At 45.9% G+C, this 21,303-nt stretch overlaps 1 gene segment (V, D, J or C); it reads right to left on the reverse strand.

Moving 5' to 3' along the window:
* Positions 1-16,488: 16,488 nt before the first annotated feature.
* On the reverse strand, positions 16,489-17,076 carry LOC123814642. The segment is given in 2 exon segments: positions 16,489-16,841; positions 16,942-17,076. Coding segments are annotated over 2 exon segments (399 nt in total).
* Between the last annotated feature and the right edge of the window lie 4,227 nt (positions 17,077-21,303).

Consider the following 21,303-nt stretch of genomic DNA (forward strand, 5'->3'; position numbering starts at 1 on the left):
TTTCTGTGAATTTTCATAAATCAATCTTTCACTTCTGAAAAAAAATAAAGTTGGATGGGAAGCTATGTGTTGACTTCCTCAGTCCGTGCTTTCTCTGTGAGTCCCAGTACAACCAGGTGTCCTCCAAGGCCATGTGTACCCTGTCCCGTTGACCTGTGTCCATCCCTCCAGCAATGCCACTCAGTCTTGTTCACTGTGGGTGTGACACGTGTCCTCCAAAATATACACAGTACTCAATTATATAAGAAAATACAAAAATTGTCACAAGATGGATTTCTGGTTGTCCTTGAAAAGGCCTTTAGTAAGAATCTGCATCTTTCTAGAGTCATCACAGTAAATCCCAGATATGTAACTTGGTCAAAGATGCTAATCCTCTGTCTTCACTTATCAATGGAAGCACAAGCCAGGTCACAGAACCATGGGAGGCAGAGATGCCGTGGACCTGGGAGTGAGGTCCAGCACATCTCATGAGTCTATGCTGCACACTCACCCTGCTCCCCACTGTCATCTGCAGAGCTCCCCAGTGCCAGGCTGGAATGACCAATGACCAACAACACCATGGAAGGAAGTGCAGGACAGTCCACCCCAGGGCATGGCAGACCTTGTTCTTGGTTCCCACTCAGGGGGCACCCAGTGTCAATGCCACATCTGGGACTGAGGTCTGCATCTGCTCTGCCCTGGAGAGACAATGGCCCAAGGGAGACAAAATCCAATGAAATGTGACATGTGTGAGCAGAAGGGGTCAGAATTCATCCTCACTGTGTAACATCTGGGTGACTCTTGGACATGCAGATGAAGACCTGAATATTTCAATTGAAAAAGAAGGATTTCCACCCACCTTTAATCTTTAATCTATGTACAAGAAAGTTCCATTTTATATACATTCCTAAACAAAAATACCATTGCATAATCTCCCTTTGGTCTCTTCTGTGTCCTTGAGACTATACAAGATGTGGTAAATATACAGTTCACCCTCTCAATCCAGTATCAACTCTGACATAAAGGATGAAGTACATACTTCACTGAGCCTTGGTTGCTTAGGGAAACATGCTCCTCACCCCTGCAGGACATAGCCCACTGCATCCTGTAGAAAAAGAGAAGGTGAGATGAAATGGGGAGACTTGTATGGTCCAATCTACACACTCCTCCATGCTTCCTTCCTCAACCCCCTGCACAGTGACAGAGTCTGAGAAGTGGAAACATCCTTGGGCCCCTCATGGTTAGTGTGAGCACACACTCATGATTCCTGTACACCAGTCCTCATACATTTATCCTCTCATGTACACACAGCACATGCTTCAATAAATCATTTCAATTCCCTTCAACCAGGACTATGAAGATGGTACAGAGAACAGTGAGTCCACATGACATGGTGCATTTTGCTCATTGTCAGATACTATGGAAGAAAACTGTCTCCCTCAGCAGGAGAAAATGTAATTCAGCTGTCTCTTTAGTGCTGTGTCTGCACTGAAATCTTTTCCCAGACATTGAGCAGTGGCACTGGCCACGGGGTCTGTGAAGCAAGGAACAGAAAAATCATCTGTTCCTTTTTAGGACCCACTCACAGCCTCCTGGGATCACAAGAGATGGCTGGGGCTGCCCATGGTAACCCATGAGGACTGTTCCCCAAGGGCATGAGTCTGATGGCCAGCTGCTGTCTCTGTTACCGTCAGAGAGCACAGTGGATCCTGGCACTTGCCTACTCTGTGGGTTCAAGAGGAATATGTGGGCTTGAGCACATCACACCTTGCACAAGCTCCCCCTGACAATTCACCACAGGGCCCCAGGTGGCCATTTCAACAGGGGCACCAGGAAGTTCCCTTGGTGGCTCCTATGCCCTGGGAGTTTCTTCCAATGGCCTATGGTAGGCCTTACTCAATGTGCTTCTTATACCCCAGGGTATTCTGTAATCTCAGGCACCATATGGTCATCTTTATAGTAACTAGGTTTCCACTACCATCCTCTTGACCTACGGCCAGGTCATTGGGTAACACCCATGTGTTCCTCACACCTGGGCACTGTGACTGTTCATGCCACTCAGGGAAAACAGCATGTGATTCATCTGACTGAGCTGATTTGCTCTTACGTAATGCCCCAGTACATCCCATCACTTACAGTGCTGTGGCCTTCCACACAAGAGCCTTTCCATCCATCTAAACGTGCCACCTGTAAAACAAACAGCATCTTTTATATCCCAGCACTTTCCAAGAGTGGACTCATGTATCTTCTTCACACGGTCCAGTCTACAGGAGGCAAAGTGTAGATACATACTCAGTCATGCCCAAGTGTGGACATCAGTGGCCCAACACACTGATAAGAACATCAGTGATGAGATTTCCAACACCACTGGCCATTGCTCAGGCTTCTTTTTAAAGGTGGTCTTCTCTGGGGTTGGTCATTGAGGAGCTGTGTTGATGTTCCACGTGTGGGCTCCTTGTCCTCCAAATCCAGCAGCCTGGCAGTCACTGGCTTCTCACTTAGTTCCAGGGACAGATATGAGCATCTGTTTTGTTCTCACTCTTGGGGATGTCACAGGTGACTCCTAACTGTGATCACTGAGAAAGTACCATTTCCACAAGACCTTGGACCTGTGCTGATTTATGAAGCATGTGTCAGTTATGTGGGCTCCCATGTCATTTAAGTTGCTGCATGTTTGATCCTGTATGCTGATCTTGCCATTATAATGTCTTATCACACTTGGGGCCTGCATCAAGCAAGCAAACTTCTAACAAATTTGTGCCCTAATATATTGAATCAAGCCAGCATCTATTGTTTCAAGAATGGACTTCACAAACTTCCCACATGAAAGGAAATTGCCATTGAGTATTGTCCAAGATCAAAATGTAGACAAAGCATTTGCAAGATCACTCACTGTGTGTCTTGGGTGCCCCCTGTTGTCAGGAGCACACCCTGCATCTCAGCCCTTCTTTCTCCCTAGGGAGGTTTTTATCAAGGCTCAAGGTGACTTCCTCTCACTGTGGATCTCTTGCACAGTGATAAACGGCTGTGACCTCAGTTTTCAAGCTGTTCATTTGCAGGTACAGTGTGTTTTTGCCATTGTCTCCAGAGGTGGTGAATCGACCCTTCACAGAGTCAGCATTGTATGTGGTACCACCATTACCATTAATAATGGATACCCACTCCAACCCCTTTCCTGGAGTGTGGTGTGCCCAGTGCACCCAGTAGCTACTGAAGGTGAATCCAGAAGCCATGCAGGAGAGTCTCAGAGACCCTCCAGGCTGCACCAAGCCTCCCCCAGACTCTACCAGCTGCACATCACACTGGACACCTGCAAACACAAAGACATCAGGTCAGAAACCTTCCTCAGGTCCAGTTTCTCTCAGTCATAGAACCTTACATACCCAGTGTCTGTCACTCTCCATAAATTACCTCTCAAAATTGCAACAAGGGAACCCCAGCTGATCCCAAACTCTATCGTGAGAGGTCTGTGTCCTGTCCTGATCAGGGACTGGGGACACCTGGGATTCCTGTGCTGGGCTCCTGTTCCAGAGCTGCAGGGTCAGGGCTGGGCTGCTTTTCAAGAGCAAGGCACCCCTATTTGCATGTCCTCCTACTATATATGGAGCTCTGGTTTACAATGGTGACACACATGCCCCATGTGTGAGCTGTCCCAGGGCATGTGTCTGTTAAGAATCACTCCCAAGCCTTGGAAATTTTGGCTCAGTTGGTTGGAAAGTCCACCTGTTACCAAGAGGTTGTGGGTTTGATCCCAGGTCTGGGCACATATGACTCCTGGTCAGGGTGGAGACAGGAAGTACCAATCAATCACTCTGTCTGTTTTTCTTTCTTTCTCTATCTCCCTTTCTTTTTACCTTTGTTTCTCTCTAAATGAAATGAGAAAAAAAAGTATACTATTCAGGATAAAAATAATGAAGTAAAAATAAAATAACCACCTTCTATATTTTGAGTTGTGCACTCCCCACTAAGCAAACTGCTTCAGGAGGTATGTGACTTACAAGAGTAAATTGTCATGAATGGAGAGGGATGTAAAATGAGAGATGCCTTTGAGAGTCACCAGCAATGAACACACAAAAAGAATTTCACCCTCACAAACATAGGGAGAAATAAAAGTACAGGAGTTTTGTGTTCAGGAGACTGGAAGTTCCACCATTTCTATTTCTTCTACAAAGTAAGCATAGTATGGACTAGAGCAGGGTGTGACAGGAGGACTTGTGGACGTTGTGTTGAAAGGGATTGTGTATGTGTGTATGATTGGGAGACAGAAGTGTGAAGTCTGCAGCGAAGCAGGCTGTGCCCCTGGGTTGTGTTCCTTCAGGAATATGCAGCAGGCTTACTGAGTCGTATTTTGTTTCCATTATCTGGACTCTGCAGTGAAACCAGATTCTAACACTGGGGGACACTGAGGAAACTCGGACCTGAGTAGATCTGCTTAGGTGAAGATGTAGGTAGAGATTGTGAAGTAAGTATGTTAAAAGTAAAGACATTTCATTATGAAAAACTTGATGCCAATCACTTATGTAAAATAAGAGAACTTAAATAAAATTATAATTGATATGAAGAACACCATTTTTCTTACATTGATTACAGAGAGAATAAATCATTTAAACAGCCTTCCCTTTCTGGAGCAGGTGGATCTAACTTTCTACAAAGCTGGTCAGCTGTGGACCTTCATCCTTACTTTCACCCTCTGGATCTGTGGCTGTGAAGACATGTGATGCATTTCTAATCAGGAATACAGGACATAGGTCTGTCCCTGGTTCATCACAAGTGAGTTTCAGGAGATTCATCTCCTCCCTCTTTCATTTCATTTGTGTCTGTTCATGAACCTCAAAATTACTGTCACATCATCGACACCCCCTGGGTGTCACCTGGGCATGAAGTCCCATGTGCATGGATTAGGCTGCAGAACTGGGAAGAGACAATCCCAGGTACATGGATGGTGGGATTCAGATAGCCTGGCACCAACACTCCCAGGGTTCTTGTTCTTTATGTGGTCATTTTCATCCTCATGTAGCAAGTTCAAGTTGTGTTATGTTACTTTCCTTACAAATACTCTCACATAGTCATCTAGTTATTAGTATATCGGGGTGTCCAAAAAGTTCATTTGGTTCTTCAGTACCATGGTTCTAGTAGCTATCATTTGTCTTAACTTCATTTGTTTATTTTTATTTTTTTATTTTATTTGAATTGTTGTTCATGAACAGCTTTTTTTCTTTTACTCCTATTTGAAACAATTTTTTTTTAGAATGTATGATTTTTAGGAACAACTATAAAAGGGAAATCCAAGGGCTGATGGAAGCAAAGGAAGGTGGTGGGGATGGCTGGGGTGGTGGGGAGTGGTGGGGGGAATGCAGAAAATTGTAATTGAATGATAACATAAAATGATCTGTCCATGGTGCACTTGAGGTTCATCTTTGGGGGCATGTGTACCTTCCTAGCTGCCTTCCTCTTCACTGTGCCCACCAACCTTGAAACTGTGAAGATCACTACAGTTGAGGAAGTGACAGCTGATGAAAATTAAGCAGCTTTCTGACCCCAGTGAAACTACATGGAACACAGAGGAAATATCGGTAAAAAAAATCATCACAACCAGCTGTGGAGCAGATGTCCACATTTCTCCATATGCACAGGGTCCCTGCCGTACATTATGGGGGAGTGAGAGGTGTGCATTCATTTTCCCACCAGCTCTCAGAAATGAAGCTTGAAAACCCCATGATGGTTTCTCTAAAATTTTGTAAGACTTTCAGAGTGGTGCCTGGACCCAAGACTCTGGTCTGGAGAGGGGACAATGGGTCCAGCTGGTCTGGCCTATGACACCTAGCCCCAGGATTAGGGATAGTTGCCACAGTTTCTTTTACCTGTGGCAGTTACCACAGCCACCACCTGACAGGTCCCCAAAGTTCTGTTCCCAAGCACTGATGCCACCCTCAGTCTATGGGGAGTTCCTCCTTCTCTAACCCACTGGGTTCAGGATGAAGGTGTGCTCCTCCCAGACAAACCGTCATGCTCCCAACAGGAGTGGCCATGGGGAGTGAGATAAGAGCAGGGCCCACTGTCCACCTAGTGACACCTGTGCCACCCTGGAGAGCTCATGTCCCCATGCCGAAGCTGTGATCCTTCAGTGGCATATGATCTGAAATGAAGTACTGAGACCATCAGTGTGCCAGGCCCTCTGAAGGGGCCCACACACAGTCGTGCCCTCCTCCTCACCTGCACCTTCCAGAGAAGGCCAGAGCCCCTGCAGGCTGAACCACCTGAGTGCCTGACACTGTCCTCACAACAGGACTGGGGGCTGGAGAGCTAGTCTCCATCAGTGCCTAAGGTTTCCAGTGCAATGTGATATTAATAAAAAAAAATAAAAGTTTAGTTTGTGTTAACATCTATTTTAATTTTTTTCTAATTTTAAATGTCATCACTCATGTATTTTCTCATTAGCATTATTCCCCTTACACCACCATCCTCCCAGCAATCACCTCACTGTTGTCCATGTCTACAAGTCCTTTTCAAAATTGCACATTTCCTGCACCTCACACTGGACACTTGGAAACACAAAGATGTAGGTCAGGAACTGTTGCCTGTTCACAGTTACTCTCAGTCATCTCCACTCACACACTCAGGGTCTCTCCTTCTCCATAGATTACCTCTTAAAACACTAACAAGCAAAACCCAGCTGAGTCCAGACTCCATGGTAAGTTGTCTCTGTTTGCTGCTGACCAGGGACTGGGAACACCTGGGAGTCCTGGGCTGGGCTACTGTCCCAGAGCTACAGGGTCAGGGCTGGGCTGCTTTTCATGAGCAGAGGGGCCCTATTTGCATGTCCTCCTACTATATACGGAGCTCTGGGGTTGGACAGTGACATGAAGGGCATGATCTCAAAATGTGACATTTCCAAGGGCACATGTCTGTTAAGATTTACCCCCGCCCTGCCTTGCACTGTTTGGCTCAGTTACTTGGAGTGTCATCCTGTAACCAAGAGAATTTGGTTTTCATCTCACAATCGAGTGCATATGATTCCTGGTCTGGGTGTGTACAGGAAGCAACCAATTTCTCTCTGCCTCTGTCTCTGTCTCCATCTCTGTCTCTCTCTTCCTTTTCCCTTGTTTTCTTTCAATAAAAGCAATGGAATATGTCTTTTTGTGAAGAGAAAAAATAGGAATAAAAATAAAAGAATTATTTCCTACATTTTGTCTTGTGCCCTCTCCAGTGATCCAGCTGCAACAGGAGATGGACACACAACCTAGGAGAGTAATTGTCATAAGTGGAGAGGGATTTAAAATGAGAGATGTCTTTGAGAGTCACCAGTAATGGACTCACCAAGAGAATCCAACCTTCATGGCGAGACAAGATTTGTGTTCAGGAGACAGGGATTTTCTCCTGAAACCATTTCCCCTACAAAATGATCAGAGTAGGAACTAAAAACAGTGTGACAATAGAGCACATGGATCCAGTGTTGGAGGAGGTGGCTCCTCTGTGTGGATCATTGGGAGACAGAAGCATGAACTCTATAGAGAAGCAGACAGTGCTCCCTGATCATGTTCCTTCAGTGGAGTTCAGTGCTGAATGTGCAACAGCTTAACTGCCTCATTTTTTTTCCCTACACTCTGTGGTGAAAGCAGGTACCAATATTAGAGACAGAGAAGAAACTCACTCATGAACAGATCTGGTTAGGAGATGATGTAGGTAGAGATTGAGGAGTATCTATGTTTAAATTTCAGAAATTTCATTATGTGAAATATTGATCAAAATCCTTGATAGAAAATAACAGATAAGTAAAATGTTATTGATAAGAATGTTATTTTCTTTATTCATTCATTAAAGAGTGAAAAATCATTCAAGTAACCTCCAATTACTGGAGCTGGTGGATCTAAATTTGTATAAACTGGTCATCCTTAATAGTTTAGCGTGAGGTTCACCATCAGCATCTGTGTTTGTGCACATGTGATGTAGCTGTAATCAGGGAGCAGGAGAGGGAGTAGGTTTGGGCCCCCTGGTGTGTCAATAGTTCATTTCAGAAGAACCATCTTTTCTCTATCACAGTCCCTATCCATGTCTGCATGGGGGCCTTGGTAGTGCTGCCTCCATGGCTGTGCATGATGGGCATCCACTGAACCTGAACCTGATGCACTGAGTGTATCAATGTGTGAATGGGAAAAGGAACTCCATCCATGGGGACACATTAACATGAATGGTGAGTGAAGCTCATCTGAACTGACACACATGCAGGACTGTCATTCCTCTGTGCTGAGGTTTCCCTCATTGTTTAATCAGTTTGGTTTCTCACCCTGTTTCTGAAAGAGCACACATAACATCTGGACTCACTCAGATAAGAAAGAAGTGCCTTGAATATGTATCCATGTTTCAGGTTCCAGGGGAGGCCCACACATCTGTGTTGTGCATCTCAGACAGACAGGTAGGTGTCATTCCAACATTCCAACATCGGGCTCATAATTACTTAGTCTCCATCAGGGGAAATTCAGCACAATCCTTCAATTTATTCAAGACTCTCATGGAGAATCTGAATCTGATAACATTTGTTGATGGATCACACATCAATATTAAACCTGGAGTTTGGTGACCAGGACTAGTGTAATAGTCTAACCTTAGTCAGCATCCATTCCTCCACCTGATGTAAAATCAGACCAAACTTCACAGGGCACAGCAGGTTCTAGATGCTGTCAATCAGGATGAGAACAGGAAAAAATACACAGGTCTGAATAGCAGTGTATGGTTTCTATTCTTTGCCACAAAGTGGGTTCTCCTATCTCTGAGAAACCCCATCACTTGAACAACTGAGGAACTTTGAAAGCACTCATCTGTCCTGGAGACTGGAATAATGTGAGGGTGGAACTCAGCACAAAGAATAGTATGGAAGGTAAGAAAATGCTGTAATAACTCATTGTGCCAAACTAGCACATGTAACCTGGGTAATTATCCCATCTGAGCCCTCAGAGGATATATGTAAAGAAATTCAAAGCAGTTGCTATAATGTCAATGTTTAGCTCATGATTTTAGTTATAAAAAATGGAAGACTTTATAGCTGTTTATCTTACTCATATATTTGATGTCTGAAGAAAGTTTTTTTTTTGAAATCAGATCATTTCAAACAAATCCTGTTAAACCCTCTATTAAACTGCACATGTGGGATAGACACACGGGTTTTATCTGCAATCAGCGCTGCAGTGACGACTCCCAAAGACAGCGGAGGTTGTTTCCTGTGACTGTGTTCCCAGAAACAGCAAAACCTCAGCAGCTATGAAGGTAAGACCTGTCCAGAGACCAGTCCTCAAGGGCCCTTTGAAGCATTTGGATGGTTTCATCCAGCTTCACTGTCTTTGGGGCGTGAATATGTTGCATTTCTTGTGCAGGTGTTTCTGTGATTCCTGGAGGTCATCCCCTGAAAAACCCGACTGCCTGTTCAGCTGATAGAAGCTGCTTGAGTTTGCATTTTCCCACTTGTACATTCAGGAAAGGAGGTGCTCACTGTACAGCATCATCACACACCAGCTCTGTGCAAGGTGGCCAGGGCTCCTACACTCACAGTCACCACCACTCACAATCTCTGTGAAGACTGGAAACAGCATTTTTACATAAAACTTAATTAAAGCCTCAGAAACCCTGAACACTTGAGTCCCAAACTCCTCCCACTACCACCGGTGGTTCATTGTTCTCCTCCCAGGACACATCAGTTGTCCTCTGTGGCATGGGAAGTGGGAGAACCATGAAGTCAGTGACTGTCACTCACAGCTGGCCTCTGCCCTACTGCATTAGGACAGGATGGTATGATGACAATGGTCTCTATTTTATTCCACCTCCTAGAATAGGAATCTGGTTAGGTTCAGCTGGTTTGATGTTATTTGAATTGGTCACAAGAGTGTCTGAAAGAGACTCTTCCTATTGCTCACCTGAGAATGATGTGTTTTCAACACATTTTCTACCTGAGAGACATCATGGGTGACACACAATCAGGAACCCAGATAATTTTGCTGAGGGAAACTGTTAAGGAAGAAGAGACCAGCAGAAAACCAGTCCAAAGCTCCAGCTGCACCTGCTCCTGGTACAGCGAAGGTACCCAGACTGCCCCCTAGGGGTCGAAGCTCCTGCCACAGGAGGGTGTGTGTCTGGGCTCATACTAACTTCCCTTCACCCTGTGTCTTGCACAGTAATACACTGGTTTGTCTTCAGCTCTCAAGCTGCCCAGCTCCATGCAGGCTGTGCTCAGAAGTGTGTCTGTGGCCATGGTGACTCTTCCCTGCATCATCTGTGCATAGATTGCAGGACTGTATTAAGGGTCAACTTGCCCCATTCATCCAGCTCTTTTCCTTGGGCCTGTCTCACCCAGTGCACAGAGCATACCTGGTGAAGGTGTGTCCAGAAGCCTTGCAGGAGACCTTCACTGAGATCCCAGGTGTCTTCACCTCAGCACCTAAAGATTGCATTTTCTGCAATCTGTTACTTACACTGAGATTAAGAAATAGCAAAAACAACAATCAGAGATCTATTGCCTGTTATTCCAATCACAATAAAGCTCTTCAACAATTCTTAAAGAAAAATACACAGGCTGAACCTGGTAATGGACACTTATGAACAGCATTCAGGGGTTGGAGAAAATCTCACTTCACTGTCCCTGGTCACCTCCTCAAACCTTGAACTTCAAAGCCCCTTACCTCTGGTGACTGATACCAGGAAGAGGACTCTCCAGATCCAATCCAGCGTGAGGGACTGTACCATCAGGAATTTTATGGATGACAGTGTGTGTGGATGATGCTCAGGACACAGACCCACATTTAACCTAGTCTACCTCTTCTCATTTACCTATGCATAGGGAAGAGTTTTTCATAGCTGAAGACATGACCCCACCTGAGAGAAAGTAGAGGACATGGGGGCAATACTCCACAGGATTCTGAGGGTCCAAGTCCTACACAGTGTTGTAGGATATGTGTCCCCTGCTAGGCCTCTGAGCTCTGTGTAGGTACAGCTCCTCCCACTAAAAAACAAGCTCCTGCAGAACGTGCTCCTCATTGTGAACCCAACTTTGAGAGACATGGAGAGCTCCCAGTTCTGGGCTTTAATGCCTGACTATCTTATTCCTGGATCAGTGTGTCTCCAAAATTCTCCACCTCATGAGTTAATAAAACCATCTCTGTTCACAGTTTCTCATAATACAGATATAAATAAGCCCTGCAGATACCATTGACTGTGGGTCTCATGTGCCATGGAGTTTGATGAAAGCCCAGATAGGATGTTTACAATCACCATATGTCCAAATCTTCTTATAGAGGTTTTCATGAAAAGAAAATGGCACAGGTTCTCACGGGAAATAAGAAATCCGTCCCCTGACCCCCCTGCACCTGCTCCTGGGGCAGCTGCTGTGAGCTTGTGAGACCTGCCCACCCCCTGGTGCCAGCTTTGCATCATGCTGGGGAGGTTCTGATCAGGGATTACAGAGCATGAACTTCTCAGCATCTCTAGTCCAGAATTCAAGGTTGTGCACTGACTTCCAGGAGCTCCCCCAGGGACACTGTGTGCTTTCATTCTGTGGACATAGAGAACTGACCTTAGTAAATCCCACTGACTCTGCAGAACCTCATAGTCAGGGCTCTGTGAAGCCACCAGGAAGCCCCTTCCCTGGACCTGACAGATGCACTGACACAACCAACACTCCTAAGCCCGGAAGCTCTTGGGGGCTTTGGGAGCCTCTAATGCCCTCAGGTTCCTCTGCTGGAAGGTCCCATCTGAGTATCCCTGCATGTGGTCCAAATACCACTGCACTTCTACTTCTCAGTGAATGACAAATAGACACTGTGATGATTTTCATAGAATGCACTCCAGGTCTCCCTTCTCTGCTGTACCTAACACTTGGGTGGTGCCTACAGTGGATTCCAGGCCAGGATGTGTCTTCCTAGGTGAGGCCATCTCTGTGTGTGACACCCAAGTATTTTTTCTATTCTTGGTGCTCCATCCATTTGGTTATCTTCCCCTCTGACCATATACCCCATGGACCTGAGACTCCACATCCCATGTGAAGACAGACTCACTGCTCAGTGACCCACAGCTGAACCTCTCAGTCCCTGCAGGAATCACCATCTCCTCCTGCACCTGGGTTTCTTCTTCAACCCTCATGGACTTGCCCCCACTGGTCAAGGCATCAGGGGTAGAATTCAAACATCACTTCTCAATGCTCAGACTCCCTTTCAAAGGAGAAAGTCTCTAGGGCTGGTCATGGAGGAGCTGTGGTGATGTTCCCCATGTGGGCTCTGAGTTTTCCAAATCTGTCATTACCATAGGCACTGAGTTCTCACTTAGTCACAGAGACAGACAAGAAGATGAGTTTCAGACTTTGTATCTGACACAGGTGGTTCCTGTGGAGGAGAAGACTTATAAAATTCCCATTTCTTAGGACCATGGGTCAATGCTGTATTTATCAAGCATGTGTCATCTATGGGTGTCACCAAGTCATTTACATCAGTGTATATTTATCCTCTATGTCGATTTTGATCTCATAATATACAACCACATGGAACCTGCATCAAACAAGCATTCTTTCTAAGCAAATGTTCACAGTAGTCTAATGAATCAGACACATCTCTATCATTTCAGTAAATGTCCATCATGAGCTTTTCCACAGGGAAGCACTATGCAGTTGGTAACTGTGCAAAATCAGGTTGGAGGATAAGCCCTTGCAAGATCAGTCACTGAGGATCCAGGCTGAGGACCAGGGTGCCCAGGGAGGAAGAAGACCTCTGCCCCAGCTCTGAAATCCTGCACACAGGCAGGAAGGGGTTAATTGCCCCCCTTCAGTTTGTTTCAGCCAGTACCTTAGTGGATTATAGGGTGCCCACCTGCATAGGAAAAACAGTCTGCTTTTCTGAGCCATCATCTCAAAGGTAAGTTCACCTGTAAACACTATTGGACAAACCCATGGATATCTATGAATAGCCAAATGTTTGGTCACCTAGTGATCTAGTCAAACTAATACAAAACAAACAGTCAGAACAGAGCTTTTAGGAGAATAATCCCAAGGCAGAGATAATATGCATCTGCCCAATGCATGTAGATAGAGGTGAACCAACTACTTTAGACTCATTGTGGTGAATGTTTTCTTAGGTACCTACATGTTGAATTTCAGGTGCAGAAGGGAGCTCCCTTCCAGAGATTAAACAAAATCTTAATTAATCTCCCTGTGTCCTGTGCCTGCAGAACATGTGGGCCCTGAGTGCCCCCTCTTGTTTGCTGCCCCACCTGTAAGCAGGTTTTTGTGTGGACTCACACTGACTCCCCCTCACTGTGTCTCTAGCACAGTAATACAGAGCAGAGTCCTTGGCTCTCAGGCTGTTCATTTGCAGATAGGCAGTGCTTTGGGAATCATCTCTTGAGATGGTGAATCTGCCTTTCACAGACACAGCATTTTCGGTTGTGTGACCATTAGCTGTGTTTCTAATGACCCCTACCCACTATAGTCCCTTTCCTGGAGCCTGGAAGATCCAGCTTATATAGTAGTCACTGAACATGAATCTGGAACCTTCTCAGGACAGTCTCAGAGACCCTCCAGGCTGCCTCAGGCCCCAACCTGACTCCACCTACTGCACCTCACATTGGGCACCTGCGGACAAAAGATTTGCATTAGCAGGACACACACACACACACACACACACACACACACACACACACACACACAGAATGTCCCAGGTTCTCTGTTACCATGTAAAAGGATCAGGGCAAGACCCATCTCAGCTCAAACTTCATGGTGCTTCCTCTGGGTTAATGGCTTCAGTGAATGCTAACTGCAGAGACTCAGGGGTTGGGACTGATATCACTGAGGTGCAGGGACAACCACAAATCTAGTTTTATCTGCACGTGGTGATGCCCATTTGCATGCAATTCTCCACTTAGTGACAGAGAAGTCAAGATCCTTGATAATGGCCCCCACTTGACTAGAGGAAAAGCACACTTGTTGTGACAGTGGAGAGTTTTATGAGAGGCTGGTTAATCTGAGTGCTGAAGAGTCATTTTTGTCATCGCTAAGTTCTACCACCTGGAAGTTTAACACGATTCAATTTACAGCAATATTCCACATGCACAGTGTTTTGTGCTACTCAGCTCAGCATAAATTCTTTGTATGACATTGTCCATGTGTCAACACAGAGAGATGTTCATCCCCATCCTCAGTCCCCTTGGGTGAGATCAGTGGGCACTACTATTTCTTCTCTCTTGATCTTTCAAGACAGAATCCCTGCCCATTGTGCATCTGTGCACCAAGAGTCCATCTTTGTGGGGAGAGAGTGGGAAGAAGGAACAAACACAGGTGGAGCCTTTCACCTGCCCTGGACACCCTCTGGGCTCTGCCTCTTCAACTCTCCCCCAATCTCTCAACAACTGTCACATCCAGTGACTTAGGTGCAAAAATCACATTAATAATTATTCAGTAAGTGGTTACTATAACCAAATGTCATGTTGTCATTATTATATACAATCTCTGGGAAGTTTGAAAAAATAGCATGCTTAGTTAAAATCATAAAAACTACATAAACCAGCAGTACCATTTGGTCAATGCTACACCCAAGTGGCATTCATGCCCTCACCTCCAAGCACACATCATCCTTGTCCCTGTGACCTGGTGACTGGAAGAAACATGCATTTATGGATTTTACCTCCAGTGAAATGTGGACCTCCCATCCATGCTGATGTTGTAAGTATTGAAAGGGTTCATGCATTACACCCACTTCTAGTGCTGCCTTCTCACTACATCTGTTCAACAGTCCCACATGATTTTAGACCAGGGAATTTCTGTTACAAAAATCACCAGAGAAAAACCACCCTTGAATATCACTGGAAGGACACTGATGCTATACTTTTAACAACACATGTGACAGCAAATCTCCAGGGAGGCAGCCCCTGTGGTCATGTCACTCTATAATCCTAATACATTCTTGGTCTGTAACAATCTACTGTGAACTGGGTCTTTGGCCCACAACAGAAATTCATTTATCAATAATCTGGAAGTGGGAAATGCAGTGACAGCTGCTGGCAGATAGATGTCAGTTACAGAACAGATTCCTACACAACTGTTTGCTCACTGTAATCTCAGAGGGTGGCTGGGGCAAGGGAGCTTCCTTTGTCCTCTGTTACAATGGACTTGATCCCATTCATGACAGCTCCACCCCAAACCATCACTTGTCCCAAGGACCCATGCCCTAACACCATCACCTGAGCTTCAGTTTTTAATAATTTGGGAGTTTTGAAGTGACACCAACATTAGCTAATAGCAACAACAATAGAACCAAATCATGACTCCACCCAACTGGAAGGCTACTTCAGTAGAGCTCCCCAAACTGAGGATCCCCATAAATCTCTGGATGCTTCTCATCTTTGTCAGCAGAAAATGGACCCAGGCCCTTCAGAACAAGCTGATATCCCTGTAGAGTGGACAGGTTCCACCCTACACTTTGAGCAAAGACATTCATATAATTTGTTATTGTTTTCCCTTATTGCATACATACAACCACTATTCTCATTTTCAATGGACTAAAATTATTTTCTAACTGTAATTATAGGTGGCTGTGTGTTCTCACTCCCACTTCCTAGGTGTTCCATGAAATAAGGAGCCAGGCTGTAGTGTTTGATGACTGATGCTGACATGTTGAGTTTCACCCTTCTCTCTCCTGCACACACATGGGAAATCTGACATGAAAGTGGGGATTGCCCCTATTTTGATGCAGGTGAAAGATGGAAACCACACAAATCCCTCCTGTGTGCAGGGTCCTGCTGAGGTGTGAAAAATAAAACCTGGGCCAGACTCCTTATCTGACATGACACAGCCATTCCTGACCTGCTGAAAACTCTGCCCTGCTCTCAAAAGACTTCTTAATGAAGGAACAAATATGTTCACACAGTCCCTCTGAGTGTGTGACCTTGTCACTCTGGGCATCCACACCAAGGTATGGTGGGGATCCCTCTATGTCCACATGATGTCAACTGCTATTGATGTCGTGGATGTGGAATATAGCCAATGATCATCACGTCTGGGTTTTTTCCTCTCACTTGGACTGGGTTCCTACAACTCTAGAGCCCACTGTCCAGCATGCATGTGCCCTGCTGCTGGTTGGCTTGGCCTCTGAGCTGTGTGGATGTGCTCCTTGTGGTTTCCAGCAGATCCTATGGTTGAATTCAGCTGATTTGGGTCAGAAGGTTTGATGATTTATTGATCTTCCATTAGAAAAAGAGAAAACAAATGTATGTGACTCCTTGACTTTGGAGCATGTGAGAGGGTTTTCCCCCTATGACAACAAGCCTCTGTAACTCAGATACTGGAGGGGTCAGCACAGAAGCATGAAGGGAGGGAGGCTCCCAGAGGGAAACTGCTGTGTGGAGAGTTAATCCCACACCTGCCAGGAAACCAGCCCTTAAACTGCATCTGCAGCTGCTCCCAAACTGATCCCTGTGCTCAGTGTGCCTTGAGCGCCCCCTGGTGTACTGAGTGTCCCCAGCAGCCCAAACCTCTTGTCTCTTTCAGGGCGGTTTGTGTCTGAGTTCCCAATGACTTCCCTTCACTGTGTGTCTAGCACAGTAATACATGGCCGTGTCCTCGGCTTTCAGGTTGTTCATTTGCAGGTAGAGCGTGTTCTTGCCATTGTCTCTGGAGATGGTGAATCGGCCTTTCACAGAGTTGGCGTAGTTTGTGCTACTACTATCATATCTAATGTATGAGACCCACTCCAGCCCCTTCCCTGGAGCCTGGCGGACCCAGTTCATATCATAGCTACTGAAGGTGAACCCAGAGGCCAGGCAGGAGAGTTTGAGGGAACCCCCAGGCTTCACCAAGCCTCCTCCAGACTCCACCAGCTGCACATCACACTGGACACCTGCAAACACAAAGACATCAGGTCAGGAAACTCTCACCCTCCACTGTTTCTCAGTCATATCCAGTCTCATGCCCAGTGTCTCTCATTCTCCATAAATTACCTCTTAAAACAGCAACAAGAAAAATCCAGCTGAGCCCAAACTCCATGGTGAGTTGTCTGTGTTCTGTCCTGATCAGGGACTATGAACACCTGGGAATCCTAGGCTGGGCTCCTGTGTCAGAGCTGCAGGGTCAGGGTTGGGCTGCTTTTCATGAGCAGAGGGTCCCTATTTGCATGCCTTCCTACTATATATGGAGCTCTGGGGCTGGACACTGACATGAACTACATGATCCTAGAGTGTGACATGTCAAAGGGTCAAGATGGTAAGTAAATGACTAGGAAAGTAAATTCTCATAAAAGAGAGGAATTTAAAATAAGTTATGTCTTTGAAAGTCACCAGTAATGAATAGACCAAGAGGATTAAAAATGCTCATGAGCAGAGGGAGAATCAAAGATCAGGAGGTTGTTGTTCAGGTCACAGGAAGTTCAAATTGACCCTGTTTCCCCTGCAAAGCAATCAGAGTATGAAGTAAGGAGAGAGCATGACTGTAGAACACTTGGACCCAGTGTTGCAGGAGGTGGAGCATCTCTGTGGGTCATTGGAGACAGAAGTGTGAACTCTACAGAGAAGCAGACTGCTTCTGGGTCATGTTCACACAATTTAATTTGGGGCTAAATGCACAGCAGTCTCACTGCCTCATTTTGTTTTTATTTGCTAGACTCTGCAGTAAAACCAGATTCTAATATTTGGTCATAGAAGAAACTCAGTCATGACCAGATCTGCTTTGTTAAAGATGTAGGTAGAAATTGGGTAGAAAGCATGTTGATGTTTTAGTTATTTGATAATGGAAACCTTGATGCAAACAACTAATAGAAAATAACTGATGTAAATAAAATCATAGTTGACATAAAGAACATTATTTTTATTTATCCATCGATTACAAGATGAATAAATCATTCAAAACCACTTCCCATTAGTGGAGCTGGTGAATCTAACTTTATGTTAAAACTGTTCATCATTGCTGGCTCAGCCTGATGCTCACTCTCAGCATCTGTGTTTACATGCACATGTGAAGTGGCTGTAATCAGAGAGCAGGAGAGGGAATGGATTAGCCCCCCTGATTCTTCTATAGTTAATTTCAGAAGTGCCATCTCCTCTTTTTCTCTCTGCCCATATTCATGTCTGCATGAGACTCATGGGAAACTGTCACTATGGACATACCTGATAGGTGTCCACTGAACTTGAAACCAATGCACTGAATGTATCAATGTGCAATATGGGAAAAGGGACTCCATGCATGGGGGTGAATTACTAAGGATGGCAAATGAGGCTCCCAATGTGCCCCCTGCACAATCACAGTAAATAGCAGGGGTCCTCACAGGAGCATCTTCCCAGACAATTCCTTGCAGTGCATCTGGTTCCCCCAGTGTCTGAGATGCATGTGGCAGCATCAGTCCTGGTCTCAGATCCTGACTATGTGGGAGGAAGTCAGGAGACTCATCACCCTTCTCAGCCCAGACCAGCTGCCCCATCCCTCAGGGGTTTTGACACACTCAGAATGTGGGTCATCAAACTCTGTCTCTTGCACAGGAATGTACAGCCATCTTGTCATTTTTCAGGCTACTCAGCTCTCTGTAGGCTGTGCTTGGGGACTTGTGTGCAACCATGGTGACTCTGCTGTGGAACTTCTGTGTGTACTCTGTTTCATTGTCTTCAGTATCAGTTTTTACCTTCTACTCAAGCCCTTGATCTGGGGCCTGCCATACCCAGTGCATCCAGTAGTTGACGAAGGTGTATCCAGAAGCCTTAGAGGAGACCATCACTGAGGATCTAAGCTTCCTCAGCTCAGCCCCCAACTGTACCATCTGCATCTGGGTGTGGATGACTGTGAAGGGGAAGCAGGAGTGGGTGGAAATACCCCTCAACCACCCCCGGTCCCCTTCTCAAACCAAGTTCTGGGGAGCCCTTTACCTTTAGCCACTGTCTCCAGGAAGAGGGCTCTCCAGCTCTAGTCCATGGTGAGGGGCTGTGCTGTCAGGACTGCTGCAGGGGAGGGTGTGGTTGTGGGTGATGCTCTCAGGGCACAGACAGACCCACATTAACCTAGTCTACCTCTTCTCATTTGCATATGCATTTGGCAGAGTGTCTCATAGATGAAGTCCTGACCCCTCTTTAGAGAAGGCAGAGGACACAGAGACTGTGCTGAGTGGGAGTCTGATGGACCAAGTCCTAATCCACATGTGAGGGTATGTGTGCCCTGGTGGGTCCCTGAGCTCTTTGCTGATATAGTTTCTCCCAATGAGGAACCAGACCCCACAGGACATGTTTCTCATTCTGAAACTATCTTTCAGTGACACAGAAGCCCCCGGGAAAACTCTGGCCTTGATACCTGAATGTCTTATTACTAGACCAGTGTGTCTTCAAAAATTTCCACATAGTGAGTTAGTTAAATAATCCCTATGTTTATTTTGTCAGAATTCAGATATAAAGAAGACATAAAAATGCCCTTATTGACTGGGGTTCTCATGTCTTATTGAGTTTGGTAAATTCTCTGATTGAATAGGGTATTTACAGTCTCCCCATGTCCAAGTCTTACTTTAGATGCTTTTATGGGAAGAGGAAGATGCAGGCCCCCAGAGAAAAATCTCTCCCCAGCTCCCTCTGCAGCTGATCCTGAAGCAGCCACAAGATGTCATGGGCCCTGAGTGTCCCCTACTGCCCCCTACTGCCCAGGCTGCACACTGCAGGGGATGTTTTTTTCTGGACTCCCAGGGCATGGGTATCTCAGTGGCTCTAGGGCAAAATTAGAGGGTAAGCCATGACTTCAGGAAGTTCTCTCTGGGACCCCATTTGCTTTGACATATCCACACCAAAAACTGGCCTTACTAAACCCCAGTGCCTCTGCAGGAAATAAAACCAGGGCTCTATGAGCCACCAGGGAACCTCTTTCCAGGAGCTGCCTGATGCACTGACTCAGCAACACCCCTGAGTCCAGAAGCTCTTGGGGGCTTTGAGGGACTCCGATGTCATCAGGTTCCTCTGTTCTCAGGTCACATCTGTATATTCTTGCATGTAGCCCTAATTCCATTGCACTTCTACTGTTGTTGATCAATAAACAACACACACAATGTAGTGAGTTTCATGATAATGACCCCAGGTCTCCTCACTCCTCTGCTCCTAGCACATGGGCAGAATCCCCACTCTCACATGAACCACATGAGTTATATGATTTAATGACAGAACACAAGCAAATACAATTAACATGAAGGCTGGAAACTTCCTGACCTTGTTGTCTCCTGTTTCCCCAGCTCCTGGGACTTGCAGAGGCCATCGTGAGAAGCTCCTGGCTTGTCACCTAGAGGTCAGACCCAAGTTACCCTTTTCCACTTTGTGTAGCCAACATCCACCTGACTTGTGGGGTGGGTCACTCTGATGGGTCAGCTCACAGGTGCTCATTGCAGAGCACACAGCCAGGAACCCCAGTGGTAGTACCATGGGGGACACTGGATGGATGTCTTCTCAGCAAGTGAAGTAGCTGCTGGTGCAGGAACACAGGGGCCAGAAAAGTGGTCCTGGTGTGTCAGAGTCTGTGGAGCAGTGTCAGTGTAGTTTTCCACTGTCCCCATGGTGTCCTGAGCACTGTCTGCAGGCCACCCCTCCCCTTTTCCTCAGAGAGGTTTATATTTGGCTTCATGTTGATTATCCCTCTCTGTGCCCCTTGAACAGTAATACACAGCCATGACCTCAGTGGTCACAGAGCTCAGCTGCAGGGAGAACTGGTTCTTGAACATGTCTCTAGAGATGGAGGTGTGGCTCCTGAGGCACAGGCTGTGGAAAGCTGCTCTTCATGTGTGGGCCCAGTTCCCACTTGGAAATGCACAGGACCCACACCCATGGATAGGTTCTCCTGTGTGCAATCAGTCCTGCAAGGTACCTAGGCCACTATGAGTCTTGCTTGTTTGCTAGAAACTCCCTCACCCTGAATTGAGGACATTTAATGCAAAGCAAGTGATTTTACTTCCTAAAAAACATGGGAAACCTTCCAAGGATGAGTGTAACCCATTCAATTACTTTTGCCTTTTCATTTGCAAATATCCCTCTTCTGTGATGTGATTAGCAGCATTGGCTCCTTTGTTTTCTGTATAAGGTAACCACCTAAAGTGAGCCTGTGCATAGTTAATGAGGACCTTCTTGTCATATGTCCAGTAAGACAATACAAGCTCACTGGAGCAAGGGCGGAATATTTTGCTCCCTTGGAGAGAAAAGCCATGTCATCCCTTTTCCTCCACCAGATTTAGTAATCTGTGTGAATGTCTCATTTCCTCCATAACAACGTGGACCCCACAAGCCAGGGTCCACATCAGCTGGCACCCACTAAAAGGGACCCGGGGATACAAGCCATGGTTATTATGGACAACACAC

Source organism: Phyllostomus hastatus, unplaced genomic scaffold (assembly GCF_019186645.2).
Source record: "Phyllostomus hastatus isolate PE091 unplaced genomic scaffold, TTU_PhHast_1.1 phas_contig_1663, whole genome shotgun sequence".
Classification (NCBI taxonomy): Eukaryota; Metazoa; Chordata; class Mammalia; order Chiroptera; family Phyllostomidae; genus Phyllostomus; species Phyllostomus hastatus.